Consider the following 26,683-nt stretch of genomic DNA (forward strand, 5'->3'; position numbering starts at 1 on the left):
AAGTGCGTGCGCATATGACAACAAACATGGACGAAAAAGGCTGAAAGTTCCTGTTTTGCATGATCAACATTAATTGAGGGTAATGATCAGATATCGAAACGACAATGTTACGAGTCAGGCACACAGATATCTTTCTTACAATGCAAAATACATTTGCCCAAACTGAACACGATTAGAAAGGCAGATTTGTTCTCACGTCCCGTGTTGTTGACACATTTTTCATGGCCTACAAAAAATAGAACGCAGTCATTTTTACACCCATCTATTGAGATCGGCAATTTGTTTTTTAATATCCAAGGCAACGAAGCACTGTTGACCGATGGCCCTATTTATGACCAATGCCTTCACAAACGCGTTTGCTGTGAATGTTTAACTTTGACCTTGCGAGCTGCCGTCGCAAGATTAATCTCCCAAAATAAGCATTTCGTTGGGTGTTGACATCTTAGTTATATTGCACAACATGCTGACAGTCTACACATCTGTAAGACTGATCAGTCCATATCCCGCTTAACGTTTTAGTTGCTCACTGGGTCGAGTTCAATTATGAACAACCGCCGGAAAATCAAAGGGATGAGGAGGCCTCAGGCTCAGGGTCTTTCCGCAATTCGGGAACGACCAAAACATGGTTTGGCATTTCTGCTTTGTTTTATATTTTGTTTATTACTTTATACGTCATTTGTATGCCCTTCATTGTAATCATGTCTGTGAGCATCTCAAATATCACTTCAGGTTTTCATGATTATGCACTAGAAACTTTCAGGTGTTTGTAAGTAGGGCGCGCTGTTCATGCAGATCATAGATTTCCATAATTGTTACCTATGTACCTAATTACTGAATAACTATGATTATTGGAGAATGCAAAATACCAAAAATGTTTCAAAGAATCGTTGTATTTTACAACATTGGTGATGCATTTATGCATGGTTTATGTATACTTGAGCAATCAGAAGTATCCCATGAATATAAACGTAGCTCCAGTGCATTAGTTTATGTACGGTACTTTGTATTCATATCAGTAAGCATTGATAAACATTGGTGTTCCAATCGATTGAAATAATCAAAGTTGGTTGCAGGACAAAAAAATGACCAATCCATCAGTCGCATATTCTTATAGTCAAACACAAACGATTTTGGAACTACTGATTTTGTCTTTAAAACATGTGACCATGGAACATATCATTGAAGTTGACATGGCCTGAAAATGTGTTTAATTGCTAGAATACTAACTACAGTAATTTAAAAGTCATGACTGAATATTTCTTAAAGGGTCATGTTACAACAGCCTGAATAGGAAAATCTGGAAAATGACTCTAGCCAAATGTTTTCAGTGTTAGATCAGTTGTAACGTAGCAGTCATCAATTATGAGATTTTAACTATTTCCCATCCCTATTGTTAATTCTTCCCATCGATCACATCTCCAATTATCAATCTTTGTAGCCAGCCCTATTTGTAAGTTGTATATCATGTTAATTATTTGCGCCATTTAAAAATAATAGAAATTAGTGACTATTTTGACAAGTCTGTAGAACTGATCAGCTTCAGAGTTGTGACCACCCAAAACCATTAGAGGATATAGAAGCATTACTCATCCTGTGTGTCAACTGCAGTTACATCCATTTCTGCATGCTTGGAAGGTATTTTGAAGGTAATATTTTCAGGATCTGAATGAAAGATTGGCTGTTAAGTGTTAATATGACTAATGTATTGCCATTATAAGATCATGCCTAACTTCAGGTTGAGATGGTTATGCTTTAACTAATGACATTGTTTCAGGGATCAGAATTAAGTTTTTTTCAAGTGAGCCTCATGGGCACTGTCATGATAATTTAAGTAAAAGCCATTTCAATTTCAGGTGTGCCATAAATTCATGGTCTATTAAACTGAACTTCAAAATATTTCACAATTTGAAGTGAATCTTATAGTGGATATTGTTATAGTTAAAAATTAAATCATGAGTAATAAAACAGTGCTAGGTATGTATTTTTGTTTATTTACTGACCTCAAACGTTGAAAAGACATTGATGATTAGCTGGCTGTCTGATCTGTACACTTTATCATTAGTTATTGTTTATAATGTCACTTTAAGTCAGGAAAGATAATAATGGTGAAAACTTACTTTAATGCACTTTGGCAAATAAATCATGTGTGCCATAAGAGCATACTGGTAAGAATTTAACCATGTCATTTCAATTTTGCCTGTGCCACAGGTGCAGCATTCTCTTCCCACAGACTTTACTCCTGTCTGTCTTCCTACGTAACCTCTGTTCTAATACGACCCTTTCATGGTGTGAGTGTTCAAGACTCATGATTGGAGGCATTCAGATTTAGTTGTGCAATCAGCGACGTTGTTTCAAGAGTGATCATTTGCAAGATCTCAGTAATTTCCGAATGCATCTGGAAAACTTGCCACTACCAGTTTTTGTTTCTACAAACACATCCTGGCGAGTGATCCCTACACTCTCTATTGCCAGTTTCTGATTTTCAGTTAAACATGAAATACCGAATCTTTCCTTTGCACGTTGATGAACCAACTCCATGTGGGCACTATATTGGAGCAAAGTCTATTTAACGCATGTTCTGATTGGATAGAAACAAGGGAGATAATTCCTGTTGCGATTTTTTGTCGCAAGGGGATATCTCAGTGACCGGGAAATATGGCCGTATTAGAACAGAGGTTACGTAGGAAGATATGAAAGGAGTAACCTCTGTGGGAAGAGAATGTAGGTGCAGTGGCACTAATAATTTCAATCCCTGTTGCTTGTTCAAATACTATCCTGTTGCTCTGACTAAACTACAGGTAAGCTTATTATGTTAATATTTTCAGATTGTAGGCTTCTAATTATTTGTTTGATTGGCATTATTAGAAGTTGATGAGCATTAAGAAAGAAAGTAAGATTCTTTATGGATAACAACTTCTTTATTACATATGATGCGACGTTTCAGTATGGAACCATATACAGTTGTCAAGCAAGACTTTCTTTCTCAGGCTTCTGATTGTTTTTCATGTTGTAAAGAGATCTTATGGAAATATTGTGGGAAATTCAGGGTATTACGTGACGCATAAATGTGCGTCTAGCAAGTGTAAATGTAGAGAAAAGTCAGCCAAAAACTTCACTGTGCTCATGCAAAGGTATGCAGAATCTTATTCACTGTACCAACAAGTACAAGTATGACTTTGCAAAGTGTTTGGTTGTTTTTTACACAGCATGCATCATTTCTTCAATGGGTCAATGTAAACAATGATTCATTCAAGACTAAATAATTATCAAAACATACAGTTCTCTTCACTGTTACCTCACAGGATGCTCGCATTACTTACAGAGACAACTAAAAAATAATGATTGCAGACCCCCATGTCAGTAACTTTTTTGATGGGCATTTTAGAAGTTGAGTGGATGAAGAACGATGACAATATTTATGGATGTATAACTTCTTTTATTCTGGGAAGTTGATGATTCTAATATAGCCTTTTTAGAATCTAGGGTGTACTATGTCCACTGTTTCAATTTCAGTTGGTGATCATATAGATCAATGCTTGTGACATCAATCACTGGATTGTCTTGTCTTGACTTAGATATTGCTACAGTCTAGCGGTAAACGACATGAAACAAACGTTTTACATGAGCACATGCATATGATAAAGAGCCAATGCTTTAGCTTTCAGACAATTTATCCTGTTGATTTGTATTGCAGTTTACATAATATGTACTCTGTCGTCTTTGTCATTGACCAGTAGAGTGAAGTCCCTGTCCAGTAACATCAGATCTGTCATGTAATCAGTCCTGTAAGCTCACTGAATTATCTCTGTGACAACATTAACTTGTGGAAAAGATGAGCTAAGAGCCAAGTTCTGGCGTGTAGACTCAACAGTTTGAGCACAGATTGCTTGACCTTCGCAATATGATATCATAACATCATGAGTAATATGTTTTTTGTCATTCATTCCAGAGGCTGTTAACAGCAAAAGCATGAATCTCAGCCGTCCGATCTTTCCATCTGACCTCCCAAACTGGCAGGAGGTCAAGGTCCTTGTGAACGAACTGAAAGAGAACTGTTTATCAGAGGCCTTTGATGCTGAAGACATTGTGCGACACGTGCAGCTTATATATGTCACGAACCATGATACAGGTCTGTATGATGGCGGACTTCCCAACTCGTCAAACAGCTTGCTGAACCAGACCAGGTCCAAAAGAGACAAACGCAGCAAGATTGACCAGTCGTATTTATGGTTTGGTGTTTGGAAATTTTTAAGGAAGGCAACAGAAGAAGAAAATGACAAGTTTCTATACACAGTGATTCCTGGTATCTGTGATTTAGTCCTGGAGTCAGAGGGTTTGGTGCCGTCAGATTTCACATTCAGCGAACAACAGAAATGTGAGTTTGTCAGTTATTCTATGCGCTGTTCATTTCGTCTGTGTGTGTTAGTGTTGTATCCGTGGATAAATCTAGGAATGTTTTTGGGTAGGCCAATGCCCTTCTTGATTGGAGGGTCCAAGTACCCTACCAGGTTAATTTCAGGTGGGACTCTTTTAGATTTGGGTGTTTGAAGTTGTCACCTAAATGTATTTACTTAATTTGTATGTTAATAAACTGTTTATTAAAACAGTAATTCTTTTTTGAAACACGATCATTAACAATCATGAACAAAACACAGAAACTGAAAGTTGCAGAAACTGGAACATTATAAAAAACAGACGCTTTCATCGGCTCAACTTACTACAAAAAACAATCAAGAGTATTTTTGCATGTGGATTAAAACTAGTTCACTTTGTACTCTTTTGCATGAATGATTGCATAATTTATTTAGGCTGCACATGTATTATTCTGTTGCAGCATTTTCAAATATTTTCTTGCCAGAGCAGGGATGGAAAATTCCCATCGTCCAATTCCGGGACAAGTCAGTTTTTATTTCGGGCAATCAGATAATGGTACCCTACTTGTCCCTAGGCTATTAGATAATTTCCACTAATGGTTTCAAACTACAAGTAATCTTGGATTTCATTTCATGTCTGCTCATAATGAAGCTTTTAAAGTTCGTAATAATAATAAAGTAGAGCTAGTAGAGAGTGAAATTATCACTCTTTGATAAATAGTCCAGTAACATCACACATTTTGTCATAAGATCAGGGCAAGTGAAGAATTAGTCAGGACAAGTTACTTTCTTGAAGTCACTTGCCCTATGGCAAGTGGCTTTTCAAAATATTGAACCCCTGCCAGAGAGTGCAAACTGCAACACAAAGACCTTTCAGCAGCAATTCCTATTTGATGGGGCATCCTAGGTTTATCCCTGTGTATCTACAGACATTGTTGGGATCTTACCTATCTCAATATTTGCTTGAATAATCATTGTAAATTGGCAGACTGTACTGGCCAGGGGAAGTGAGTTGAGTCAGAATTTAGCAATATTCCAGAAATATCACAGTGTGGGACACCAGATCTTGACTGCTCACACTGCACTCCTGTGGGGAAATTGAACCAGTGCCTTCGGCGTTCCAAGTGAATCCTTCCACTTCTAGGCTACCCAAGTCCTACAGGATCCTGTGAATATTACAAGGGGTTTATGAAGGATTTCAAACTGTGGGTTGGCAGGAAATTGCCAAATTGTGCTGGTGCAAAATATTTTATTCTTACAAGAAGATATGAAACTCACAAAATGTTCAGCCAAACCACAGGACTGGTTAGATGCGAAACTTTCATTTTCCTGGGGTATTATTTTTTGTGGGCCAAGGGTACTTAAAATCATGAATGTCAGTGGTTTGAAGTAAAATGTTTGGGTTCTAAACAACTTCCACAGCTTGAAACTAGTTGCACAAGACTGCATATGGTCTAAAACTTTTTGTTACAAACTGATATGGAATGTTGCAACATGAAAGTTATGGAGCATCAGTTATTTTCCTGGAGTCATCTATTTGAGGATCCCTGGGACTCACATTCATAACTTTGTAGGGTTCCTGGACTAGAGAATGGGGTCCCAGACACTTAGATATTATTACTATGTTGTAATTCAGTTACTGTTATTGTAATAGCCGCCTAACCCGCTCAGCCACCACGACTTCCACTTGTCGGCTGACTTTGTGTGCTGGCAGTTAGGTACCTGACTCTGAGGGTGCGGGTTCGAATCCCAGATGGGACTCAACCAAAAAAGTACTAGAATATGTACTTTACTGAGAAAATGAAATCGCAAATATGACAAACTTTGTTATTGTATTGTGTATCATGATCATCACATTGTCACAGAAAATAAATTGCCAATGATATCGTAACCCTGCAAACAATAATAATAAGGGCATTTGTAATACGTTGAATTCCACATCAGTGAGGGGCATGCTCAAAGCACTACAATATGATTATTGCTATGCCAGATAACCCAAGCTGCCCATGAGGGCTTGAGGGTTAATAGTCACATGACTTATCCCACTGGGTACCCACTTTCTGCTGAGTGAAAAGAGGCAATTTTGAAAAACCTCTCTTGCCTTAAGGTGAGACCACATGTACTTGATTGTAGGGCATCACTGAAGCCCTAGAAACTCTCAAGAGTCATGCAGCTAAACATAGTCACCCATCCGAGCACTGTCCACACCCAGCATTGCTTAACTTAACCTGTGCAGAGGGTCCTATGCATAGGGCCACATGTCACCACACATGGCAGACTCTGTGATAACATATTGTTATTGATCGAATATTTTACAAAAATTTTGACTTTTCTGAGTCCTTGTAGCCGCACCAATCAATTTTGTTGCGTTCAGTGTGAATTTTTATGTGTATGAGACACAGGAATTTGTGCCCTGGAGCATTTAGCTGTGTAGTTTATTTATCATGAACATAGCACTTACATTTGATGCAAAAATGTTATGAGATACGTTTAAATTTTGTGTGGCTGATTCTGATTTCAAAACTGTACCTCTATATCTAGCCTTTGTACTGTTTTATGAAATACTGAACAGAATTATTTCTTTACTGAAGATATCCATAGGCACTGAACCCAAAATAGGGAATAAGTAGGTAAATCCATTTCCATGTTGCACCAGACCAGATCATGATGACTGTTGTTCCAATGGAAATAGATGTTAAAAGAGCGAAAACGTCACATCAACTATGACATTAGAAGTAGATCAAATGGCTGCACATTTAAGGAAGTGAAAGAACTGACAGTGTTGTGTTTGTGTGTTTCAGGTAGCACTAGTGTTCTCTCTAAAAGATGCGCGGCAGCCATCTTGGCCTGCTCTTTCCTGTGCCTGTTCCCAGAGAGAGAGAGGAGTCGATGGGCCAAGCTCAATGTCATCAACTTCACCAACTTCTTTAAACACCTCCCAATGTAAGTTGTGTCTCATCACCTTTGGTTGTCGTGGCCCCAAGTTGATAGTGAATTGGTCGCATGTGTGATTAACATTTGAGAAATGCAACAAAATAATATGAAAAAATGAAACACTTAGCCTTTGGTGAGAAAGGTAAAACTTCAATTTGATTTTATTCCAGTTTTCATGAGAAATAATGACAACTTCTATTTATTTAAGAATTTATTAATAATGACTGCCAAGTTTTAGCAATGATTGTCTAGAGTCTAAAGAACTGTTTACGAGATGTTTAATTTTTCCTTATCCTGACTCATGCTTATTATGCTTATCTTCTCCTCCCTCTATGCAAAGATAGTGGAACACTTGAAATCCTTTGAGGTTCCCTTCTAATTGAAGTAGACATACAATACACTCACCTACTGGAAGTCTCCTATTCCCAATATTATGGTCCATGACCAGCCATGCTTGTCACTCTCTCCTTCATCCCTCGACGAAGAAGGTTGGAGGCACTTTGGGTCCCAATACAGTGATGAATTTGTGCTTATAATTTGTTCCTATAATCTAAATTGTACATATTCGTTTTTTGGATTGTAATTACTATCGTCATTATGTAAAATTATTGTTGAAATTTATAAATTTTCATGTGTTTTGGATACCTCTTCTTCAACTTAGACTTGGTATAAGTTGCTGAAATCATGTAAACTGTGATTGTTGGCTGTTGATCCGCATATATTATGTCCTTCATACAAACCGATTTGTTCCACTGCTCACTGTGAACTTTGCAAGAATTTGCATTCTGTTTATATACTGTTCACAGGCGTATGAAGGATAAACAACAAATGCTCTCATGTCATGTCAAAATTGGTTGATTCTGCATCTTGTAACCATATATTGATAACAGCTGACATTCATAATTTTAATGATGTCATAAGATGCGTAACAAGGACATCAACACAGTGATGTTTTCGCCAGCTGCGCTGACATCTACCATCCTGGGAACTTTGTCTACAGCCTTTCAGATGGCGACTAAGTATCAGTATCATCCCAGCCTTCAGCACCTGTAAATTCCCACTTCATCTTATGGAGCCCTTTTTGAAAGCGCCTGAAGTAGATGAGTCATCAATGAGACTCGCAATAGATCCTACAAAGTGGAGGGGAAGCGACTGGCTCAACTGGATACAACCACTCAGCGTACCTTCTTCAGAGTCGCCTGGTCCAGGGCCATCAACAAGGCTCTCATCTCCACGTTCAGCAACCTACAGAATTATGAAGACAGGATGATTCTCTCTGCACTCACCACCCAGAAGGATCAACCATTCATTTCAGAGCATCTAGCCTCGATGCCCGTGGGATTGAATCCACTATGCCCACAAGGTCTACTATCAGCATCGTCTTGGGATGACAGCACCCATGTATCGAGCTCCCTGGTCAGCATCCACAATATTGGATGGCAGAATTGAGAACATCACTGAATCAGTCACTCAGGACTCCAGAGAAGTAATGATGATAAATTCGATTGACACTTTGACTACTGTCCGCAAGCAGTCTTCTCAGTGTTACTCCAACAAGTCAGAGTTCTCCAAGGTCCAGAGAATGAGACAAGAAGTACAATGCTCATTTCAGCAAGGGCTCTTTTCGTCACTCCAGAGGAAACAGGCGCTTCCATGGAGCAGGACATCCTGCCAGTGGCCCTAAAGGAGGAAACTGATGAAGATAGGTTCAGAACAATGGGAGTCATCCAACCCCAGTCATTCCCTTACAACCTTCACAAGTGGGTGGACTTCTACACCTCTGCTGGAAGGATTGGGGACTTCTCAACGGCGATTACATCATGAGCATCCTACAAGACAGCTACAAGATCCCACTTCAGGCAGCACCACCGCTCCCAAGAGACACAGTGTTCTTTGGGTGCACCAGGGATCAATGAGACAACTAGCAGACGCCATATCATCTCTGCTAGAGAAAGGTTCAGTCAAAAAACTATGCCTGGATCAACTAACACAAGGATTCTACTCCCCAATCTTTCTGGTACCCAAGAAAAACTCAGAGGAAAAGTTTCAAGTAACATACAACATGAAGGTGTTAAACAAGGATTATCTACTGAAACCAAAGAGGTTCAGAATGATCCATCTACCACAATTGCGGCATCTCATCAATCCAACGGATTATCTACCTAGCATTGATCTGCAAGATGTCTGCCTGCACATTCCCATACATCCAGACTCCATTTCTCAGTTCAACGGCTAGCACTATCAATGAACATTTTCACCATTTGGAATATCTAAGGCTCTGTGGCTGGGACTTCACAGTGTCTTTTACTGAGACGACGGAATTCAAGCGCATCATAAAACAAGTCAACTCAGTCTACTGTTAGACTTAACAATGAGGTTGCTAACTCAACTCAGATGGCTTGTGAATCTACTGAAATTGAGAATTAGAGCCACAGCAAGATCTGTAGTTCCTGAGGATTCGATTCACTGCATCATCGTTCCCGATGATCTGTGGGTCAATATTCAAGCCATCTTAGAACAAGCTGTACTCTCTTCATTACCACTACAGTACATCAGCACAGGATTTGACCAGATCGGGGCGCCTTCAATGTGCCCATCATCATGGTTCCTGTTTAGCACCTCAACACCTTGGATCTGATTGCTCTGTCGGACAACTTGAGACCATAATTATCTACTAAGGTGGACTCACCAATTGAATGTCTATGCTGGGACTACAGCAACCATCTCTACGTAGATGCATGGCTACAAGGTTAGGGTGCTCACCTGACCAATGGAACCTGGATGATGAAAGGTGTAATCAACACAACACATCTCTGGCCAACAGCATTGAGGAACACACTACTGGTGGTTCATACAGAGAACTCCACAATGGTGTTCTACATATACCAGCAATGATCAACACGATGTCACACACTGCTACAGCTGACCTTTCAACTCTTCGACATCGTCAATGACTTGAACCTCTACATAAAGGCATGTTACATCCCAGGTGCACACAACACCATGGTCCACGCACTGTCATGCCCTCTACAACCTTCTCCAACAGAATGGATGCTACATTGACAGGCATTTTGACTCATTAGTCAGACATTTGGATCTCCGCAAATAGACCAATTTGCCACAAGGTTCAACAAGCAGATACCAACATTTGTATCCATTTCTGTTTGCATGGGCAACAGATACTTTCAGCATCTTGAGGGAAGGACTGACTGCTTACACATTCTCCTCTCCAGTACTACTACCAAAAGTCACCAGGAAGATAAAACAGATCACTTGAATTATTGACACAGAAAACTCTGTTTCTACTTGCCCTGGCACAGATGTCAGAAATACATGCTCTGGACTTCAGTAGCACACAATTTGACTCCAGTCAGCATGAGATGGTATGTCTAGGACTGAGATGGGATTTTATCGCCAAAAATCAACTGCCTGGACAACTGGACAGACAGTTCCACATCCCTGCATTATCCACAGTCGTTGTGCCACATGATACACAGGATTTAGCATTATGCCCAGTCAGAGCGTTGAAAATATATCTCCAAAATACTACAACAAGGAGACAACGTTTCAAGCGCCTATTCATCCCATTATCTACTGAGACACCTATGCAAGTATCCCGCAACACTATCTCAGTATGGATGAGAGCTGTTATACTGAGGGCCTACAAAGCAGCAAGACTCACACTTCCACGAGTTTCCAATCCACACTTGTTGTCACACAACAACTAACGGTTCCACAGAGGTGCTGAGGCTCTCCCACGCTTTTTTACGTGACTTGTTGAGACCAAGATGCTCTGTGGAGTGTATTGGTTGCGAGTCCATGCGCATGTCTTGAACAGTGATTATGACCTGGTAGCCATAATGAAGATACTTGTACATGAGGCAGGGTCATGGCTGGTCTTGATTGGAAATCTTGACATACAGCTGAATGAGACACCAGCAGGACACCAGCTGATCTATGTATTATCATGATTCAGGAAAAGGAAAACTATGTAATTTTCAGAATAAAATTGATATTTTGTACTTATCCGGACTCATGGTGTCATGCTCTCCCCACCGCCCCTCTCAGGCACATTGAATTCCCAGTAATTCTCGTGTCAGGCTTATGAGATCCAGAGAGTGGCAAGCATGGCGGGTCATGTGACCGTATTGGCAGGAAAGGGAGGCTTCCGATGGATGAGTGAATCTGCTTCAATGAGAAGAGGACTTCAGGGGATTTCCAATGTTCCATTATCTTCACATAGATGGAGGAGCTAAGCATAATAAGCATGATTCAGGATAAGTTTAAAATATCAATTGTATTCAGAAAATTACATTTAATAGTAATCTCTAAGAGAGCCAACTTACTAAATATGACAATATGTGGACAATAACTGAAATTCTTTGTGGCAACCAACAAAACTACTATTTTGCATAGTAGGTCTTAACTTTAAGTTAGTAATAAAAAGTCAAAATATTAACTTGGAACCTTGTGTAGAACTGGTAACCTTGTGGTGACAGGAAGATCTGATTAAATGGCGAGTCATGTCGACTTGATCACATGGGTTGGTGCTCATGCTGTCAACCACTGGTTTACATGGTCCAGACCTGCTTGGTTACAGGAGAACTGCTGGCAGTTGCAGGGATCAGAATAGTGCTAATTTATAGAAATATTGACAAGGCATGGATGAAATATTTTCAATGTGCTCTGGCAGTACAGATAAATTATTTAAATAATGTCCACCATGATTTATTTATTGGAAATGCTGTATATCTGTCCATTTCAAATTATACAAAACATTGTTACACCCCCATCAAACTGTTTATCGCTGGCACTCTTAATCTCACAGCTTAATATGGGTCTAGCCATTTTGAATACCAGTCAACATGACAGTAAATCATTTTTTGGATGATAGCATAGTTTATGGGTCATGCCATCATGACAGTTTTCAGGAAATGCATCTCTCATGTTTGCATGATGTTTATTGATTTAATAAATAAACTAAAATGGCATATTGCTTAAATGATGTTTAAAGTTTTTTGAATCATCAAAATGAATTATGATAACCTTTGAACCCCACTTATCCTTTGCTGTGGATTGTTTCTTGAGTATCGCTTTCGATCACTTGACAAGTATGTTAGACGTTTTTAACACATAAACTGTTTTGTTTGAGTTTTAATTTTTTCCTAATCATGCTAATTAGGAGTGTCTTGATAAGACCCTTTTAATTTTAAACACCCATGTGCTTTAAACATGTAGAATGGCAAATACCGTAATGCTAGTCTAACATTTGGTTTCATCAATTCTGAGGGCATGTAAAATATAATTTTGAATTATTTCAGGTCATCGCAAAATGCTAAGATGCGGTGCATCTTGAACTACTTTGAAAGAGTGACAGAGCCAGGTGTAGCATTGTCGGGAAGTATTACCTACGCCAGACAGGTACAGTCAGTTTTACTGTTGTGATTACTTTGAACTTTTAGTCTGTCTTATTTGTCTGGAGTTTTCTCACTTAGCTGTGTTGTGATCCACTCGTCAAGGGTTTATATGTAGGTTAGTCTATTGTTATTATTCTTGGTCTGTTCTGATGGTGTAAGGTTGTGAAGGGTTGCCTCCGTTAACTGACCACAATCCACTGGTTAAGGGTTTATATCCAAGTATTGTTTCGATTGCGATACTTGGTGTGTTCTGATAATGTAAAGTTGTCATTTTTACACTTTGATATCAAATAATACAAATGAGTTTTAAAAACTAATAAAACAATGTATGGCCATTTTGACTTTTTTGTGTTGCCATTTTGACTTTTTGGTATGGCCATTTTGACTTTTTGGTATGGCCATTTTGACTAGGGGTTATGGCCATTTTGACTAGGGTTTGTAGCCATTGTGACTAGGGTTTGTGGCCATTGTGACTAGAGTCAGTGTGGCCATTTTGACAGGGGTCAGTGTGACCATTTTGTCATGTGGCCATTTTGACTGGGGTCAGTATGGCCATTTTGTCATGTGGCTATTTTGAGTAGGGTCACTGTGGCCATTTTGACCTGTTCCCCATCACCTTTGCTAGGACCCCATGATAATGATTTTACATTAACAATAACTTCATACCAGTTTTCAATCTTGATATGTCAGCACAAACACATTTTGAGTTTCAGTATGCAAAGTTTTGATGGCCAGTGTTAATTTCACCTTCCCAGAAAACCCAAACTGGGAACATGGCCATGTCTGTTTTAGGTCACTGACATGATTGACAACACTTATTGTCTGGTATCACAGACTGAATGCTGTTTATTTGTTAAGTATACTGGACAAATACTTAGGGATATATTTAAACTTTGAAATTATGAATAATGATCTGTTTATTCATTGACACACCGATAAAATATCAGTCATAAAACACCAAAATCCATAACTTATTTTATCTAGCATATATGCTTACTTCACAGTGACAGTGTTTCTGACTCACACTCGGAGCACGTTTAGTATCCTAGATTGGAAGGTAATGCCTATGGCTTAATGTACAGAGTCTGTGGCCCAGGAGCAAGCTGTTGATGGTTCAATCTTGGCTGCCTTCATGCTCACAATTGTTAAGTTTTGGTACTTCTTGTTACCCAGTGTGGTTCTTGAGATTTTGACAGGAACTGCTCATCTCTGAGTCAAGCACACATCTGGACAATTATACATAGTGACTTTCACCAAGATAAAGACACAAAGGTACACAGGCGTACACTTACAGGCACAAAGAAACTCCCCTCCCATCCCTCCCTCCCTCCCTCCCTCCCTCTCTCTCTCTCTCTCAAATAGATTTCACCCCACTTCATCTAGACTTGAAATGTGCATCACACAACAGTGCACAGCTACTATTTCATTTGTCAGTAACTTCTAACAATAGGGTCACTTGTCAGCAGCCCATGCTTGTTGTAGGAAGGGACTAACGGGATTGGGTGGTTGGACTCGCTGACTTGGTTTTCTACATTCGTGTCAGCTTATCCCAGTAGTGTAGATCGAAGATCAATATGTGGATCACTGTATTTTCTGTACCAGACTGGTTTATTTACAGGACCCATGAAGGTTCAGGGTAGAATAGTCATTCAGCAACCCGTGATTGCCATACATTAGACTATGCTTGTTGTGAGAGGTGACTAATGTGATCAAGTGTTCACACTCGCTGACTTGGTTGGAATGTCATTGGTTCCCAACTGCTCAGGTCGATGCTCATGCTGTTGATTACTGAAATGTCTGGTCCTGATGCTATTACTTACAGACCACCGCCAAATAGCTGGAACATTGCTGATTATGGCGAAAAACTAAACTCACTCGCTGACTTATTCACAGATCGCTGGTATATGGCTGGAACATTGCAAAGTGCAAACCAACAAACAGAAACAAACAAACAAACACAGTTATGAGGTGGACCTTCTTACATGCATGGTAATTTGTAAGCTGTTGTATGATGTAGCTTGTTTGTGAGTTGACAACTTTTAATGTTGTTTTGTGCAGGTGATAGACACCGAAATGCTGCTGACAATGGAAGACGTTATGTCATCAGATGCTGAGCTCTGCTCAATGTTCATCCACACTGACGGCTTCATTGAAGATATGGGTAGTGAAGCAATTGAGGTATCTGTTCACATGCAGTCCTAACATCAATATAACTGTGGTCTATGATGTATGTACCATGGCCTGTACTAATGTTGGAATTATGAAACATACTGCAGTGATTGTACTGTGAGCGAGAAAATACTGAGACTCTGTTGATTAATGACATATGTCTACTAATGTTAAAATTATGAAACCTGTCTCACTGAGCACACACCATGCGACCAGCTTGAAATTGTGTGTGCAACGCTGTATGTTTGTATTTACATAATGAAACATGATAAACAAGCTGTGGACAGTGACCAAAGTACCATGGGCCGATGGCCTGCATGTACCCTTTTTTGCAAATAAAGATTCAAACCACATCAATATATAGATATATGCAAAATGGAAACCATGATGGCATGAATTTACAGTTTGAACGGCCGTGTTTAGTCCTGTGAAAGGGTGGTGAGGTAGCAAGTGGTAAACGTTCGTCCAAAATTTGATTCGGCCCAGGTTCGATTATCCACATGGGTAGCTTATTTCTTTTATTTGCTGGAATATTGCTAACAATGGTCTCCAACTCACTGACTTCAATCTGAGAGCAGTTAAATGGATATACAAGAAAGTTTCAGTAATGGACAGCTCAAAATTGTCATGTAGGATGAAAGTCATAATTTTTTAGGTATAATTGTGCTTGCATCTGAAGGAATAGATGTCAGGTACATGACATACAAACATCTGTTTTTTTTTCAGGTTGATTTTGCTAACAGGTCCATAGGAGGTGGAGCGCTTGGTCGAGGTCGTGTACAGGTATGTTTATTTACTCTTGAAGGTCCAGGTGAGATTTGGCGACCAACAGGATCGGATGATCAGGCTAGCTGACACGTCATCGTATTCCAGTCGCATCAAAATTGTATCCCAAAGGAGTACATTATGTGAAGCCCATCCTCTGCATTCCTCTCCATGATGTTGCGGGAATAGTGTTAAAAGCGGTGTAAAACTAAACTTAACAATTCACTCACCTCGACTGTGTCAACATTTTAATTATGGTGTCATTTCTAACCTAATATGTCAATAATGTTAAAATATGTCAAAAATGAAATTGTGAACTAGTTTATCAAGATATGCATGCAATATCATACATATCACAAATACAGTGGAAACCGCCTAAGTAGAAACCGCTTAACTAAACATATTGGATAAGTAAACACTATTCTTTGGTCCCGGCAAACTTCTTCATTAATCATCACTATTTGAGTCCTGTGAACTAAAATTGGATAAGTAAACAATACTGCTTAAGTAAACATTTTTACATGGTCCCTGCAAGTAAATTACTGACCAAACGAGACCTGATAACTAAATTAGCGATCACCACATAATCAGACATGAGGGACATGTGTCAGTCACCAGGTAAGTAAACCTCCCACTTACAGCTTGCTCTGGCGTAAGCAGTTTACAATACACTGACAACTGGGTTTTGAATACAATTATAAGGTAACGGATACAATTATTGGGTTACGGATACATGTATTGGGTAATGGATTCAAATATTGGGTAACAGAAACTCTAAGTCTGCAATTGATGTATTTTTCTTCAGATTCAGTGAAATATGATATGCTCATGAAAATATATATTTTGTAATCTGTTTTGTTATTGTTGACAGTGTTTATTAAACCAGTGATATAAATATGTGAGCATTGACTCTTATCCTTCATGGTTTGAATATATTTACATTTTGCATATTTTGAAATAAATAAATAACAACCAAATTCAACGAAAGACACTCCTTTTTAAAAAAAATTACGAAATATTTGATTCTATTGATCACGGATTACGAATTGAATTCATAAAGGGACAAAGTGCCATTCACTGAAGGTACAGGTAAATAATAACACTGTTGTGTTCAGTCACACAGCATGCATGGTATTGCCAGCACATTACAAACACTGTTCAGATGATATGCATTGCAGTGTTTTTCCTCAGAATCAGTATGTTGGGTTTAAAAAAAACTTGAAGTTTTGTGATTATCTCTATGGTTCAATGACCCGTGAAGGTCCCGGGGTGGAACAGGCCTTCAGCAACCCATGTTTGCCATAAAGGGCGACTATGTTTGTCGTAAGAGGCGACTAGTGGGATGAACCTCACTGACTTGGTTGACACGTGTCATCGCTTTCCATTTGTGCACATCAATGCTCATGTTGTTGATCACTGGATTGTCTGGTCCAGACTCAATTATTTACAAACTGTTGCCATATAGCTGGAACATTGCTGAGTGCCGAGTGTCACTCACTCACTCTATGGTTGAAATTGAAATGATGAATCACTTGAGAATGTAGTAAATATATCAGACAACTGTATTAATGAACTCTTTATCATGTTAGTGCTTACATGCATCATGTGATGTATTATCTGTTTAAATATTACTCATCAAATTTTGTTATGTCCTAAAAGCAAATAAACGACTGATAAAAAAAAAAATATGTATACACTTTCATTCCCTCTCATGTTTCCACTTTTAATTGACAAAACAGCATCCTCTGCTTGCAATAACTTTTATGAAAAAGAAAAATATACAATCCTATAAAATCAAATCTGAATTTTGTATGTAGAAAATAGACTGTGCATGTACAATTAGAGCCACTCACTGTCAAATACCGGAGCTCCCAGTATATGGCAAAATGTATTGGAATCCTGGTACCATACTTGTAATATATTGCAATACAATTTATTTGCCAAAACACATCCGAGTTGTTTGGAGAGATGTTTGCTCTTATGCATTTACAGTGCTACTGAACAGACTCTGTTTGTAGTAAATATCAATTGTGTATTGTTTCTTGTTCTCCATAGCATCTTATTACGGAGTTCTGATATACTATATGAATTATTCTTTTTAGCTTAGTGTCATGTTACGTCATGTCTTATCACTCCACCCTGCACTCCACTCTGTCATGTCATGTCATGTTATGTCACTCCACCCTGTTTTATTTAAAGTCATGTCATGTCACTCCTCTCCTCTCCATCATGTCATGTCATGACACTTTGCTCCACTCCATTCCATTCTGTCATGTCATGTTATATCATGTGACACCACCCTATTCCATTTAGTGTCATGTCATGTCACTCCGCTCCATCATGTCATATCATGTCTTGTCACTCCACTCCACTCCACTCCACTCCATTTAATGTCATGTCATGTCTTATTTTGTCGTGTAGGAGGAGATCCGGTTCTGTACATGTCCAGAGCTGATAGCATCCATGCTGTTCATGGAAAACATGCAGGACAACGAGGCCATCTTGATCAGTGGCTTTGAGCAGTTCTCCCAACACAGTGGCTACGCCTCTGGACTTGAGTACGTCGGTGATTACAGGGACGATACAGAGGTGAGATGCCCACATATAATCCTCTTATTTTTGTCTCTAGGCATATTGTGCTTTTCATAGGATACCGACAAGTTACCTCCCTTTAGTTGTCCTTTTATGTCAGCTTGTACTCATATGAGCACAAAACGAACTGATGGAGTAGCCAAGGGTTTAAAGTACTCACTTGTCACGCTGAATATTGCTACAAGCTACATAAAACTAAACACACTCACTCATTCTGTTGGTGAACTTGTGAAACCAGCCTCAAGCAGACTTTTCTCTGTTGTCAGACATTAAGTTACCTCTCTATGTTATGCTAAGACACACAACTATATTATTCTCTGAAAATGTTCAAGGCAGTTGTGCTGATAATACTTTCCCCTCCTTTCGCAGGTAGATGAGTGGGGCAACAGGAAAAGGGTGCTATGTGCAATAGATGCAACTCCCTTCAAGCACAAGAAGTTCCGTCAGTACAAGGAGAGCTGTGTGTTGAGGGAGTTGAACAAGGCTCTCGTCGGCTTCTGTGATGTTGCCGACCTGGACACGTCGTCTCGACTCAGTATGTCATCATCGCATGGTCTAAACACATCTACAGATGAGGAATATCACACTGCAGTCCAGAGCCCTACAGAAGAAGGTAGGAGAAATCGGACATCTAATCAGCATGAACATTTGGAGGGAAATGTATATGGATCCATGGAGAGTCTGGATTAAAAATGATGATTAGGGACTGCTAATAAGTTATGACTGGATGGGGGATGGTTCCTGGGAGATATTATTATCATAGGGTATATATATGGCACACATATTCAGTCAACTAGTACGTGCTCAAGGCGTTGCTATTTTGTCCCCTTGACCATTGGATGATTGAGACGTTTTGACTTGTAAATGTAGTTCATTTCATAATATATTTGTTAATTTAGGACATTTTTTGTTGGTTGCTTTCACTGTAAATTCTTTTGATAGGTTTTATGTACAATACATCCAGTTAATGTATTGTTTCATTTTAAGAAATGTAACACAGTTTGCCATGTTTACTGGAAACAAATAGTTTTAGGGTCGAATGTTTAAGATCAACAAGTGGTCAGTTATGTCTTCTCTTCTTTCAGATGGAGGGAAAAGGCGCTTGTCTAATTTTGTGGTCACATTACTGTCACAAGCTATGCACCAGGCAGTGAAGGAATCGGTGGACAAACACAAGTCCAGAGAAGAAACCAAAGACTCTGACCAGTCAAAATCCAGTAGTGGCAGTGTCAGCCAGTCGGATATAAGCATTCCTGAAGTGAACCAGTCAGAAGGTGTCTATGATCCTGGCAGGTCCTGTGATAGAAACCATAACCAGTTTTCCCGAACTACCCCATCCCAGCATCCCAATGGAAGCAGCGATCTGTTGGAGGTAGACTATGCTGACTGGCTGTCCAATTTCCGGAGGCGGAGCTCCAATTTGAGTGACGTGTCCCGGAGAAGTAGTTCGAGTACAAAACATAGTTCCGACTTGAGTTCAGATTTAGAAGAAATTTATGAGTCATACTTGAAGAATGAAAAGAAACGTCATGGCACTATTGAAGAGGAGACAGCCCAGCCTGGGATATCAGATTTTGCTACAAAGTTGGTGGCCTGTTTGATGCAAGAAGGCACATCCACAGCAGCTCAGATGATGCCAGGTATGTTCTGTTCCTCTTCTTTTCCCTTTGTGGTTAAAACTCGCTCGCTCGCTCCCTCACTCACTCACTCACTCCCTCACTCCCTCACTCACTCAATCACTCGCTTTCACTCAATCACTCACTTCACACTTCATTTAATTTACATACTTCATACTCACACACTCCACAATCACACACTCACGCACTACACACTTCACATACTTCACACTCACTTCAAACTTCACATACTTCATACTTCTCCCTCACACAATCCACAATCACATACTCTCTTTACACATGCTCACATTCTCACTCACTCACTCATACCTCTTGTTTCAGGGATGCAGATGTTCAGCCATCTTTCTCCTCCTGATAATGCTGTGAAGCCATGTGCTGTACACCCTGATCCTTCTGTAGACACTGAAGCTGACGGCATGCCTGCATCAGTGTCAGACAGTGAAGAAGACACAACACAACCTCAACCACACCTTCAACACTATGCCCAATCCCTACTGGATGCAACTCTCCCTGCCGCCTTCCAGGATGTGGTCCAACTTGCCTTATCTCCCCAACCTAGCCCAGTACCTTCCCATCAAGATCTTCCAACTGACCGTATGTACGAGTGGTATGCTGACCAGATCGTACAGCAGGTCTTACTCCATGTGTCTCAGGAACTGGCTGGGGAGGAGCTGCCCAACTCTCCTGCTCACGACAACCCGCCCACGGACACCATTGCTGCTCAGTCTGCTGATGCCTCCTCCTCAAGCTCATCTCACAACAATTCCTCAGCATCTTTCTCCTCCAACTGCTCCTTGTCACTGTCAGGCAGGAGGGCCTCTGAAGACTCCTCTTCTGACAGGAGAACCTCTGAGGGTTGTACTTTTGACAGGAGGACCCCGGATAGGAAATCCTCTGACGGACGTACATCTGACAGGAGGCTTTCTGAAGGCTGTCCTAATGATAAGAGGTGCTCTGAAGGTCAACATGAAGACGATCCTCCTGATGGTTATGTTTCTGGAAGTAAGTCATCTGATGGTTGCCCAGTGGAAATCAGGCCCTCTGAAAGTTGTATATCTGGTTCTGTGATAGAGGTACAAAACATTCAGTCATTGTCCTGTGATACTCGGTCCTCCACCCCAAAACCGGACCATGGTGAGGAAACAAACTCCGGCATTCCAAGTAAACTAGACAAGATTATTCCAAATGACTTTGAGATCAAGGTTGATTATCATGCAGCTGCTGCAATAATTGTTGACCATGTGTTCCAAACCCTTCCCACCCACCTCGAATCTCTAGCAGCTACAAGTACAGGCAACCACAGCATCAATGGGAGGAACACAAGCATTCGTAGTCTTAGCACCAGGGGATCTTTCAAAGGATTGAGTGATACTTTGTCAAGTGTGAGTGATGGGAAGGATTCCATGAAAGTAGTCAAACCCGAGGAATCTGAGAAAATGTCTCGTGCTGGTCTGCCAAATGTCGGGGTTCTTACAAAGAAACTGAGTCGTGAGATGTTAACTAATGCATTCCTGAACGTTGAGGACCGAAGACACATCAAGAGCTATGAACGTCGCAGCAGTGAGCCCTGTCATATAAGTGTTGAACTTTCCCTTCAAGCTTACAATTCCAATCAACTGGTATCCAGGGACGAGGACAGGAGGAGAAAGATCTCTCGGACTGACGATGATCTGGAAAGGGTGAGAGGAGAGTCATCACGTAGAGGTTCCTGGAGCAGTTTTCCAACGTCTCGCAGAAGGAGTTCCTGTGGGTTCAAAGATCCAATCTTGTCCAAGTTTGCAGAGGAGTTGATGAAGGCCGACACCACAGTTCCACCACTGTTGTTCATGGGAACTCAGACAAGCACCAGCACAACAGGGTCTAGGCGGAGCAGCTTGAGTGGCTTCAGGGACACAACTCTGGCTAATCTGGAAAATGAGCTGCTCAATAGCAGCTTCTGCCAGCCAGCCAGTCCTCGTCATAGTATTAGGTCCAAGGGGTCCCGCAAGGGTCGAGACAAATTGGCTCATTCGGAAAGTTCAGAAACAGAATATTGGTTTCCTCTTCCTAAGAAGGTTGGGACTGAATGTCAAGAAGAGCTTTACCGGTCAGGGTATTATCACAGCGTTGATGAGATTGAAGACTTCGCAGACATGTTTGCAAATGACATCCTTAACCAGGCTGTGAACATCATCTACAGAGATGCCTGTATTGACATGGAACGAGAGGAGCTCGCTGGGTCACAGTGTGTTAACTCTTATGCAGAGGAGCTGGCTACAGCTGTGATACGTTCAGCACTAGAAAGTTTACAAGGGATGTCTTTTGACGAAGCCTCCAGCATCATCTCCAGCTCTTCCAAGGTTATGGGGGACAGTTCGGCTGATAATCCTGACTTCACTGACGCCCTGGATGTCCCGTTTGCTCATGTGGAGCAGTTTGCTGACACTCTGTCTGGACAGCTCATGAAGGAAGCCATGGACGTTCTGCAGAAGCATGCCAAATGCAAGGTAAGTTGGTTTAGTCAAGGTTCTCAAGGAAATTTTGTAGTATTAACAGTTATAACATTGAGCCTAAACTTTTTATTATCCCCTCAGCATGTGATGCGGGGGAATATTGTTGACGCCTCATCCGTCCTTCTGTAATCGTTTTGTTCCAGAGCATAATTTAGAAACTGTTTAAATAATTTTAGACTTGATAGATATAATAATCTCAACCTATGGTTGTGCCTTTTGCTATTTACAGATTTTTGGCATTTTTATTTTTTTTGTTTTTCCATGGAACATTTTGGTGTTAGTCTAATGGTGGGGTGGGCTTCGTTTCCGGAGCAGAACTCAAAAACCGTTCAATATTTTTCTGCAGAACTTGGTAGATATATCAGTCAGAACCCAAAGTGGTGCCTTTTGCTGTGTACAGGTTTTTGTGATTTATTATTTTCTTGGTTTCCATGGAAACGTTTCGGACAAAGTCTCAAAAGTGAGAGGTGTGTTTCATTTCCAGAGCAGAGTTCAAAAACCGTTCTATATTTTTCTGGAAAATTTGGTAGATATATCAATTGGAACCTAAAGTCGTGCCTTTTGGTATTAACAGGTTTTTGTGATTTATTATTTTCTCGGTTTCCATGGCAATGTTTCGGACTTAGTCTCAAGAGTGAGAGGTGTGTTTAGTTTCCAGAGCAGAACTCAAAAACTTCTTAATATTTGTCAGTGTAACTTCGTAGATATGTGTGGCAGACCCCAAAGTGGTGCCTTTTGGTATTTACAGGCATTTGTCATTTCTTATTTTATGAGTTTCCATGGAAACGTTTCTGACCTTTCAATATTTTTCTGCTAACCCTGGTAGATATATCAATTGGAACCTAAAGTGGCACCTTTTGCTACTTACAGGTTTTCGTGATTTATTATCATGATTGTTTTCTTGATTTCCATGGACATGTTTCGGACTTAGTCTCAAAATGGAGGGATGGGCTTTGTTTCCGGAACGCAACTCGAAAACCATTTGATATCTTTCAACAGATCTTGGCAGATATATGAGACAGATCTTAAAATGGTGACTTTGCTGATTACAGATATATGGCATTTATGTTTATCATGATTTCCATGGAAACAATTCAAACTTAGTTTACAAAATGATGATTTGTCCTTTCAATGGTGGCGGGGGAGGATATGTCATCTTCTGATGACTCTTGTTCTTTTTTTTCTGGACTACCAGTTGTCAGAATTTCAGTTCTTTTGTGCCTGACTTGACGGCATGCAGGTGGAAAAGGGCACTGATTTACTGAGGGAGTGTAATCCCAAATATAACATACTTTACACTGTCCATCCATCCGTTTGTCCGTCATTTTGTTTCCGGAGCAGAACTTGAAAACTATTCAAGATCTTACACTAAACATGACAGATATTTGAGGCAGACCACAGAGTGGTGCCTTTTGCTATTTACAATGTTTTGGCATTTTTATTTTTCCTGGTTCCATTGAAACAATTCTGACATGACTTAGTCTCAAAATGGAGGGATGGGCTTCGTTTCCGGAACATAAATCAAAAACTATGTAATATATTACAGCAAAACTTGGCAGATATTTGAGGCAGACCACAAAGTGGTGCCTTTCTCTATTTACAATGTTTTTGCATTTTTATTTCTCCTGGTTTCCATTGAAACAATTCTGACTTAGTCTCAAAATGGAGGGATAGGCTTCATTTCCAGAGGACAACTCGAAAACCATTTGATATCTTTCAACAGATCTTGGCAGATATATCTTGAAGTGGTGTCTTTTGCTGTTTACAGATATATGGCATTTATAGTTTTCATGACTTCCATGGAAACGATTCAAACTTAATCTTAGAAAACATCAAGTAACTCTCAGATGATTTGTCCTTTCAAATATGTGGGGTCTGGAGGGATATGTCATCTTCTGATGACTCTTGTTGAAATATACATTTATCATCATGATCACTGCCAACCAGGAAAAAGGTGACTTATCCGCCAGAAGTCACTAGCTGACAAAAGGAATTGCTTCTACAACTTACCATGAATACCTGCAAAACTGTTTAAGAGGCGTTAAGAAATATTTACTCACTTCGGCAATGATATACATGACAATGCAGTGGTGACAACAAGAAAGTAACTCTACCAACATATGGATACCTTTCTGTTCATGCCAGAATTTTAGAACAAATAATGTTCCCAACTAAACTGAACTGTCAAGGAGGGTGGAAAAATCATCAACCATCTAGAAAAAGAAATGTCCTTTGCAACAATGTGGCAGCCTGTGACACTTGAACTGAATTAAATGTAAGGTCACTGGTTGCAGAGTCGGCTTAAATCCCGAGGGCTGCCAATCTCTACGGGCAACTGGGGCTGTGGGGCATTTGGTGGCGACCCTCAACTCAAGTCTCTCCTCCAGTGGATGGCAGCTAGCCTTGTCAAGGCTCCGGGGCTGCACTACTACACCTTTAACGATGGGCGCTTGATACAGGTGAGACAAAAAATTGTTGATTAAAACAGCAGCAAAAATAAAGTTTTATCTTGCTGTCAATTGTGTTAATGATGCAGATCAGTCATGTAAAACTCACAAGAGGCAACAGATGATCAGGCTTGGTAATTCAAGTGCATTCGTACTCAGTTGGCGTGAATTGTTGCTCTCTATAATGGTGCTGTAGCTGTTGACTGATTAATCGGAAGGGATGCCATGATACATCGATGCATCGGTACTTTTCTAAGATGCTACAATTATCGATACATTCAGAACTGTATCAATATTAGTTTTTGAAAGTGTATCATAGAAAGTATGCTTCCTATTGTTTTGTTTGTTATATCAAGATGTAAACAACTGGTGCAGTGTAATGACTTGCAAAACAACATGCTGACATATAAGTCTGAACAGGAGGAAGTCTTGATCATATCGATTGCAGTATTGATTGGTGCCAGTTCTGTTTTCGCATACATTATGTTCACAGGGTGTAATCTGTTTTTCATGCCCTGGTGCTATGCCTTGAAAATATGTATTATGCATTTTGCTGTATGATATGTAGGAAGAAACACACACAACTTCAATTTCTGTCAGTTTGGACCATTTAAGATGATTTTCTAGCTTTATGAAAAAGGGTTTGTGTCAGTGTTTTCCATTTGCATCTATTCACAGTTTGATGAGATCGTGGCCGTCATCCAGTCACTGGGTTGGACAGTTGGGCGACTGATGTCAGAGGTGAAAGGTTACTGCAATATGATCAGTGAGGAGATGGAGAAGCGTGGTGATGGGGACGGCTATCCGTCTATAACCCTGTTTGAATATATTGTCTCAAACATATACATGTGAATCACTGCCCATGAGAAACACAATACCCTGTCTTTTCTCCATGATTTTGTACTGGGCGGCAAAGCAATGCAACCTCACAGTTTTTACGTTTTTTATACCAGATTTGTAACCAGACTGCTAATGTCAACTCAAGTATGTTGGTATTTGATCATTGATCAAATTCGTGATGTTACAGCTAGTTCCTGATCAAAGAGTAAATAGTTTATTTTTAACTGAAATTTGTGTACATGTGGTGGAATGATGATCTGTTTACACACATTGTTTACTCAATTTGTTTACTCAAATCGTTTACTCAATTGCCAAACATTCTCTAAAATTATTGGGGACACAAATGCATATGTACTTCTGCTGTAAAACCAAATTGAGATTTGTCTCGTATTAAGACGCATTCTGTAGCCCAGTGGTTGATGTTCTTTCCTGCTGCCATGGGTTTGAATCCCATTGTTGGTTCATTGTGCCCCTGCTATGATTGTTGTGCTGTCAAACCAGGCACTTTACGGAGTCCGATGATTTCGTATCAGTCTGTGATGAGCCTTTCTTGTCTCCAAAGACATTAAACAGAGCACCTGGATTGATGGTGTGTTGCTCGTTTGTTTAACGTAATTGTAGACATATTTTGTTCTTGCTTACCTTGTAACCACTCCAAGGTGCTCTAATGGTTGTTCACAACAAAAATATAATTTGTTTAATGCAAACATTCTGCGCCAAAATATTTTGGGTCTGCTACACCTGATTTGTCTTTCAACATCATTTTAGGTAGAATTTTTACCTTGAAGATAGAATCTGTCAAGATCCGTGTTAGAATTGATCTTCAACAAGCCATGCTTGTCATAAGAGGCGACAGTCGAGATCGAGTGGTCAGACTCACTGACTTGTTTGACACATTATTGTATCCCAATTGCATAGGTTATGCTCATGATGTTGATCACTGGATTGTCTGGTCCAGGCTTGAATATTTACAGACTGACGCCATATAGCTGGAAAAATGCTGAATGAGGCATTAAA

At 40.0% G+C, this 26,683-nt stretch overlaps 1 protein-coding gene across 1 annotated transcript; it reads left to right on the forward strand.

The window, feature by feature from the left end:
• LOC137281601 (serine-rich adhesin for platelets-like) lies at nucleotides 1-26,249 on the forward strand. The gene is made up of 12 exons (XM_067812938.1): nucleotides 1-79; nucleotides 3,950-4,375; nucleotides 7,175-7,316; nucleotides 12,629-12,728; nucleotides 14,783-14,902; nucleotides 15,620-15,676; nucleotides 18,080-18,247; nucleotides 18,620-18,863; nucleotides 19,336-19,890; nucleotides 20,209-22,373; nucleotides 24,674-24,838; nucleotides 25,505-26,249. The coding sequence occupies exons 2-12, from the start codon at nucleotides 3,970-3,972 to the stop codon at nucleotides 25,676-25,678; spliced, it is 4,296 nt and encodes a 1,431-aa protein (XP_067669039.1). The 5' UTR covers nucleotides 1-79; nucleotides 3,950-3,969; the 3' UTR covers nucleotides 25,679-26,249.
• Nucleotides 26,250-26,683: the final 434 nt, after the last annotated feature.

Source organism: Haliotis asinina, chromosome 4 (genome assembly GCF_037392515.1).
Source record: "Haliotis asinina isolate JCU_RB_2024 chromosome 4, JCU_Hal_asi_v2, whole genome shotgun sequence".
NCBI lineage: Eukaryota > Metazoa > Mollusca > Gastropoda > Lepetellida > Haliotidae > Haliotis > Haliotis asinina.

Coding starts and splice junctions, on each gene's coding strand:
- LOC137281601 (XM_067812938.1), top strand. CDS start 3,970: ATGAATCTCAGCCGTCCGATCTTTCCATCTGACCTCCCAAACTGGCAG. Junction 4,376..7,174: donor ATTCAGCGAACAACAGAAAT/GTGAGTTTGTCA, acceptor TGTGTGTTTCAG/GTAGCACTAGTGTTCTCTCT. Junction 22,374..24,673: donor AGAAGCATGCCAAATGCAAG/GTAAGTTGGTTT, acceptor CACTGGTTGCAG/AGTCGGCTTAAATCCCGAGG.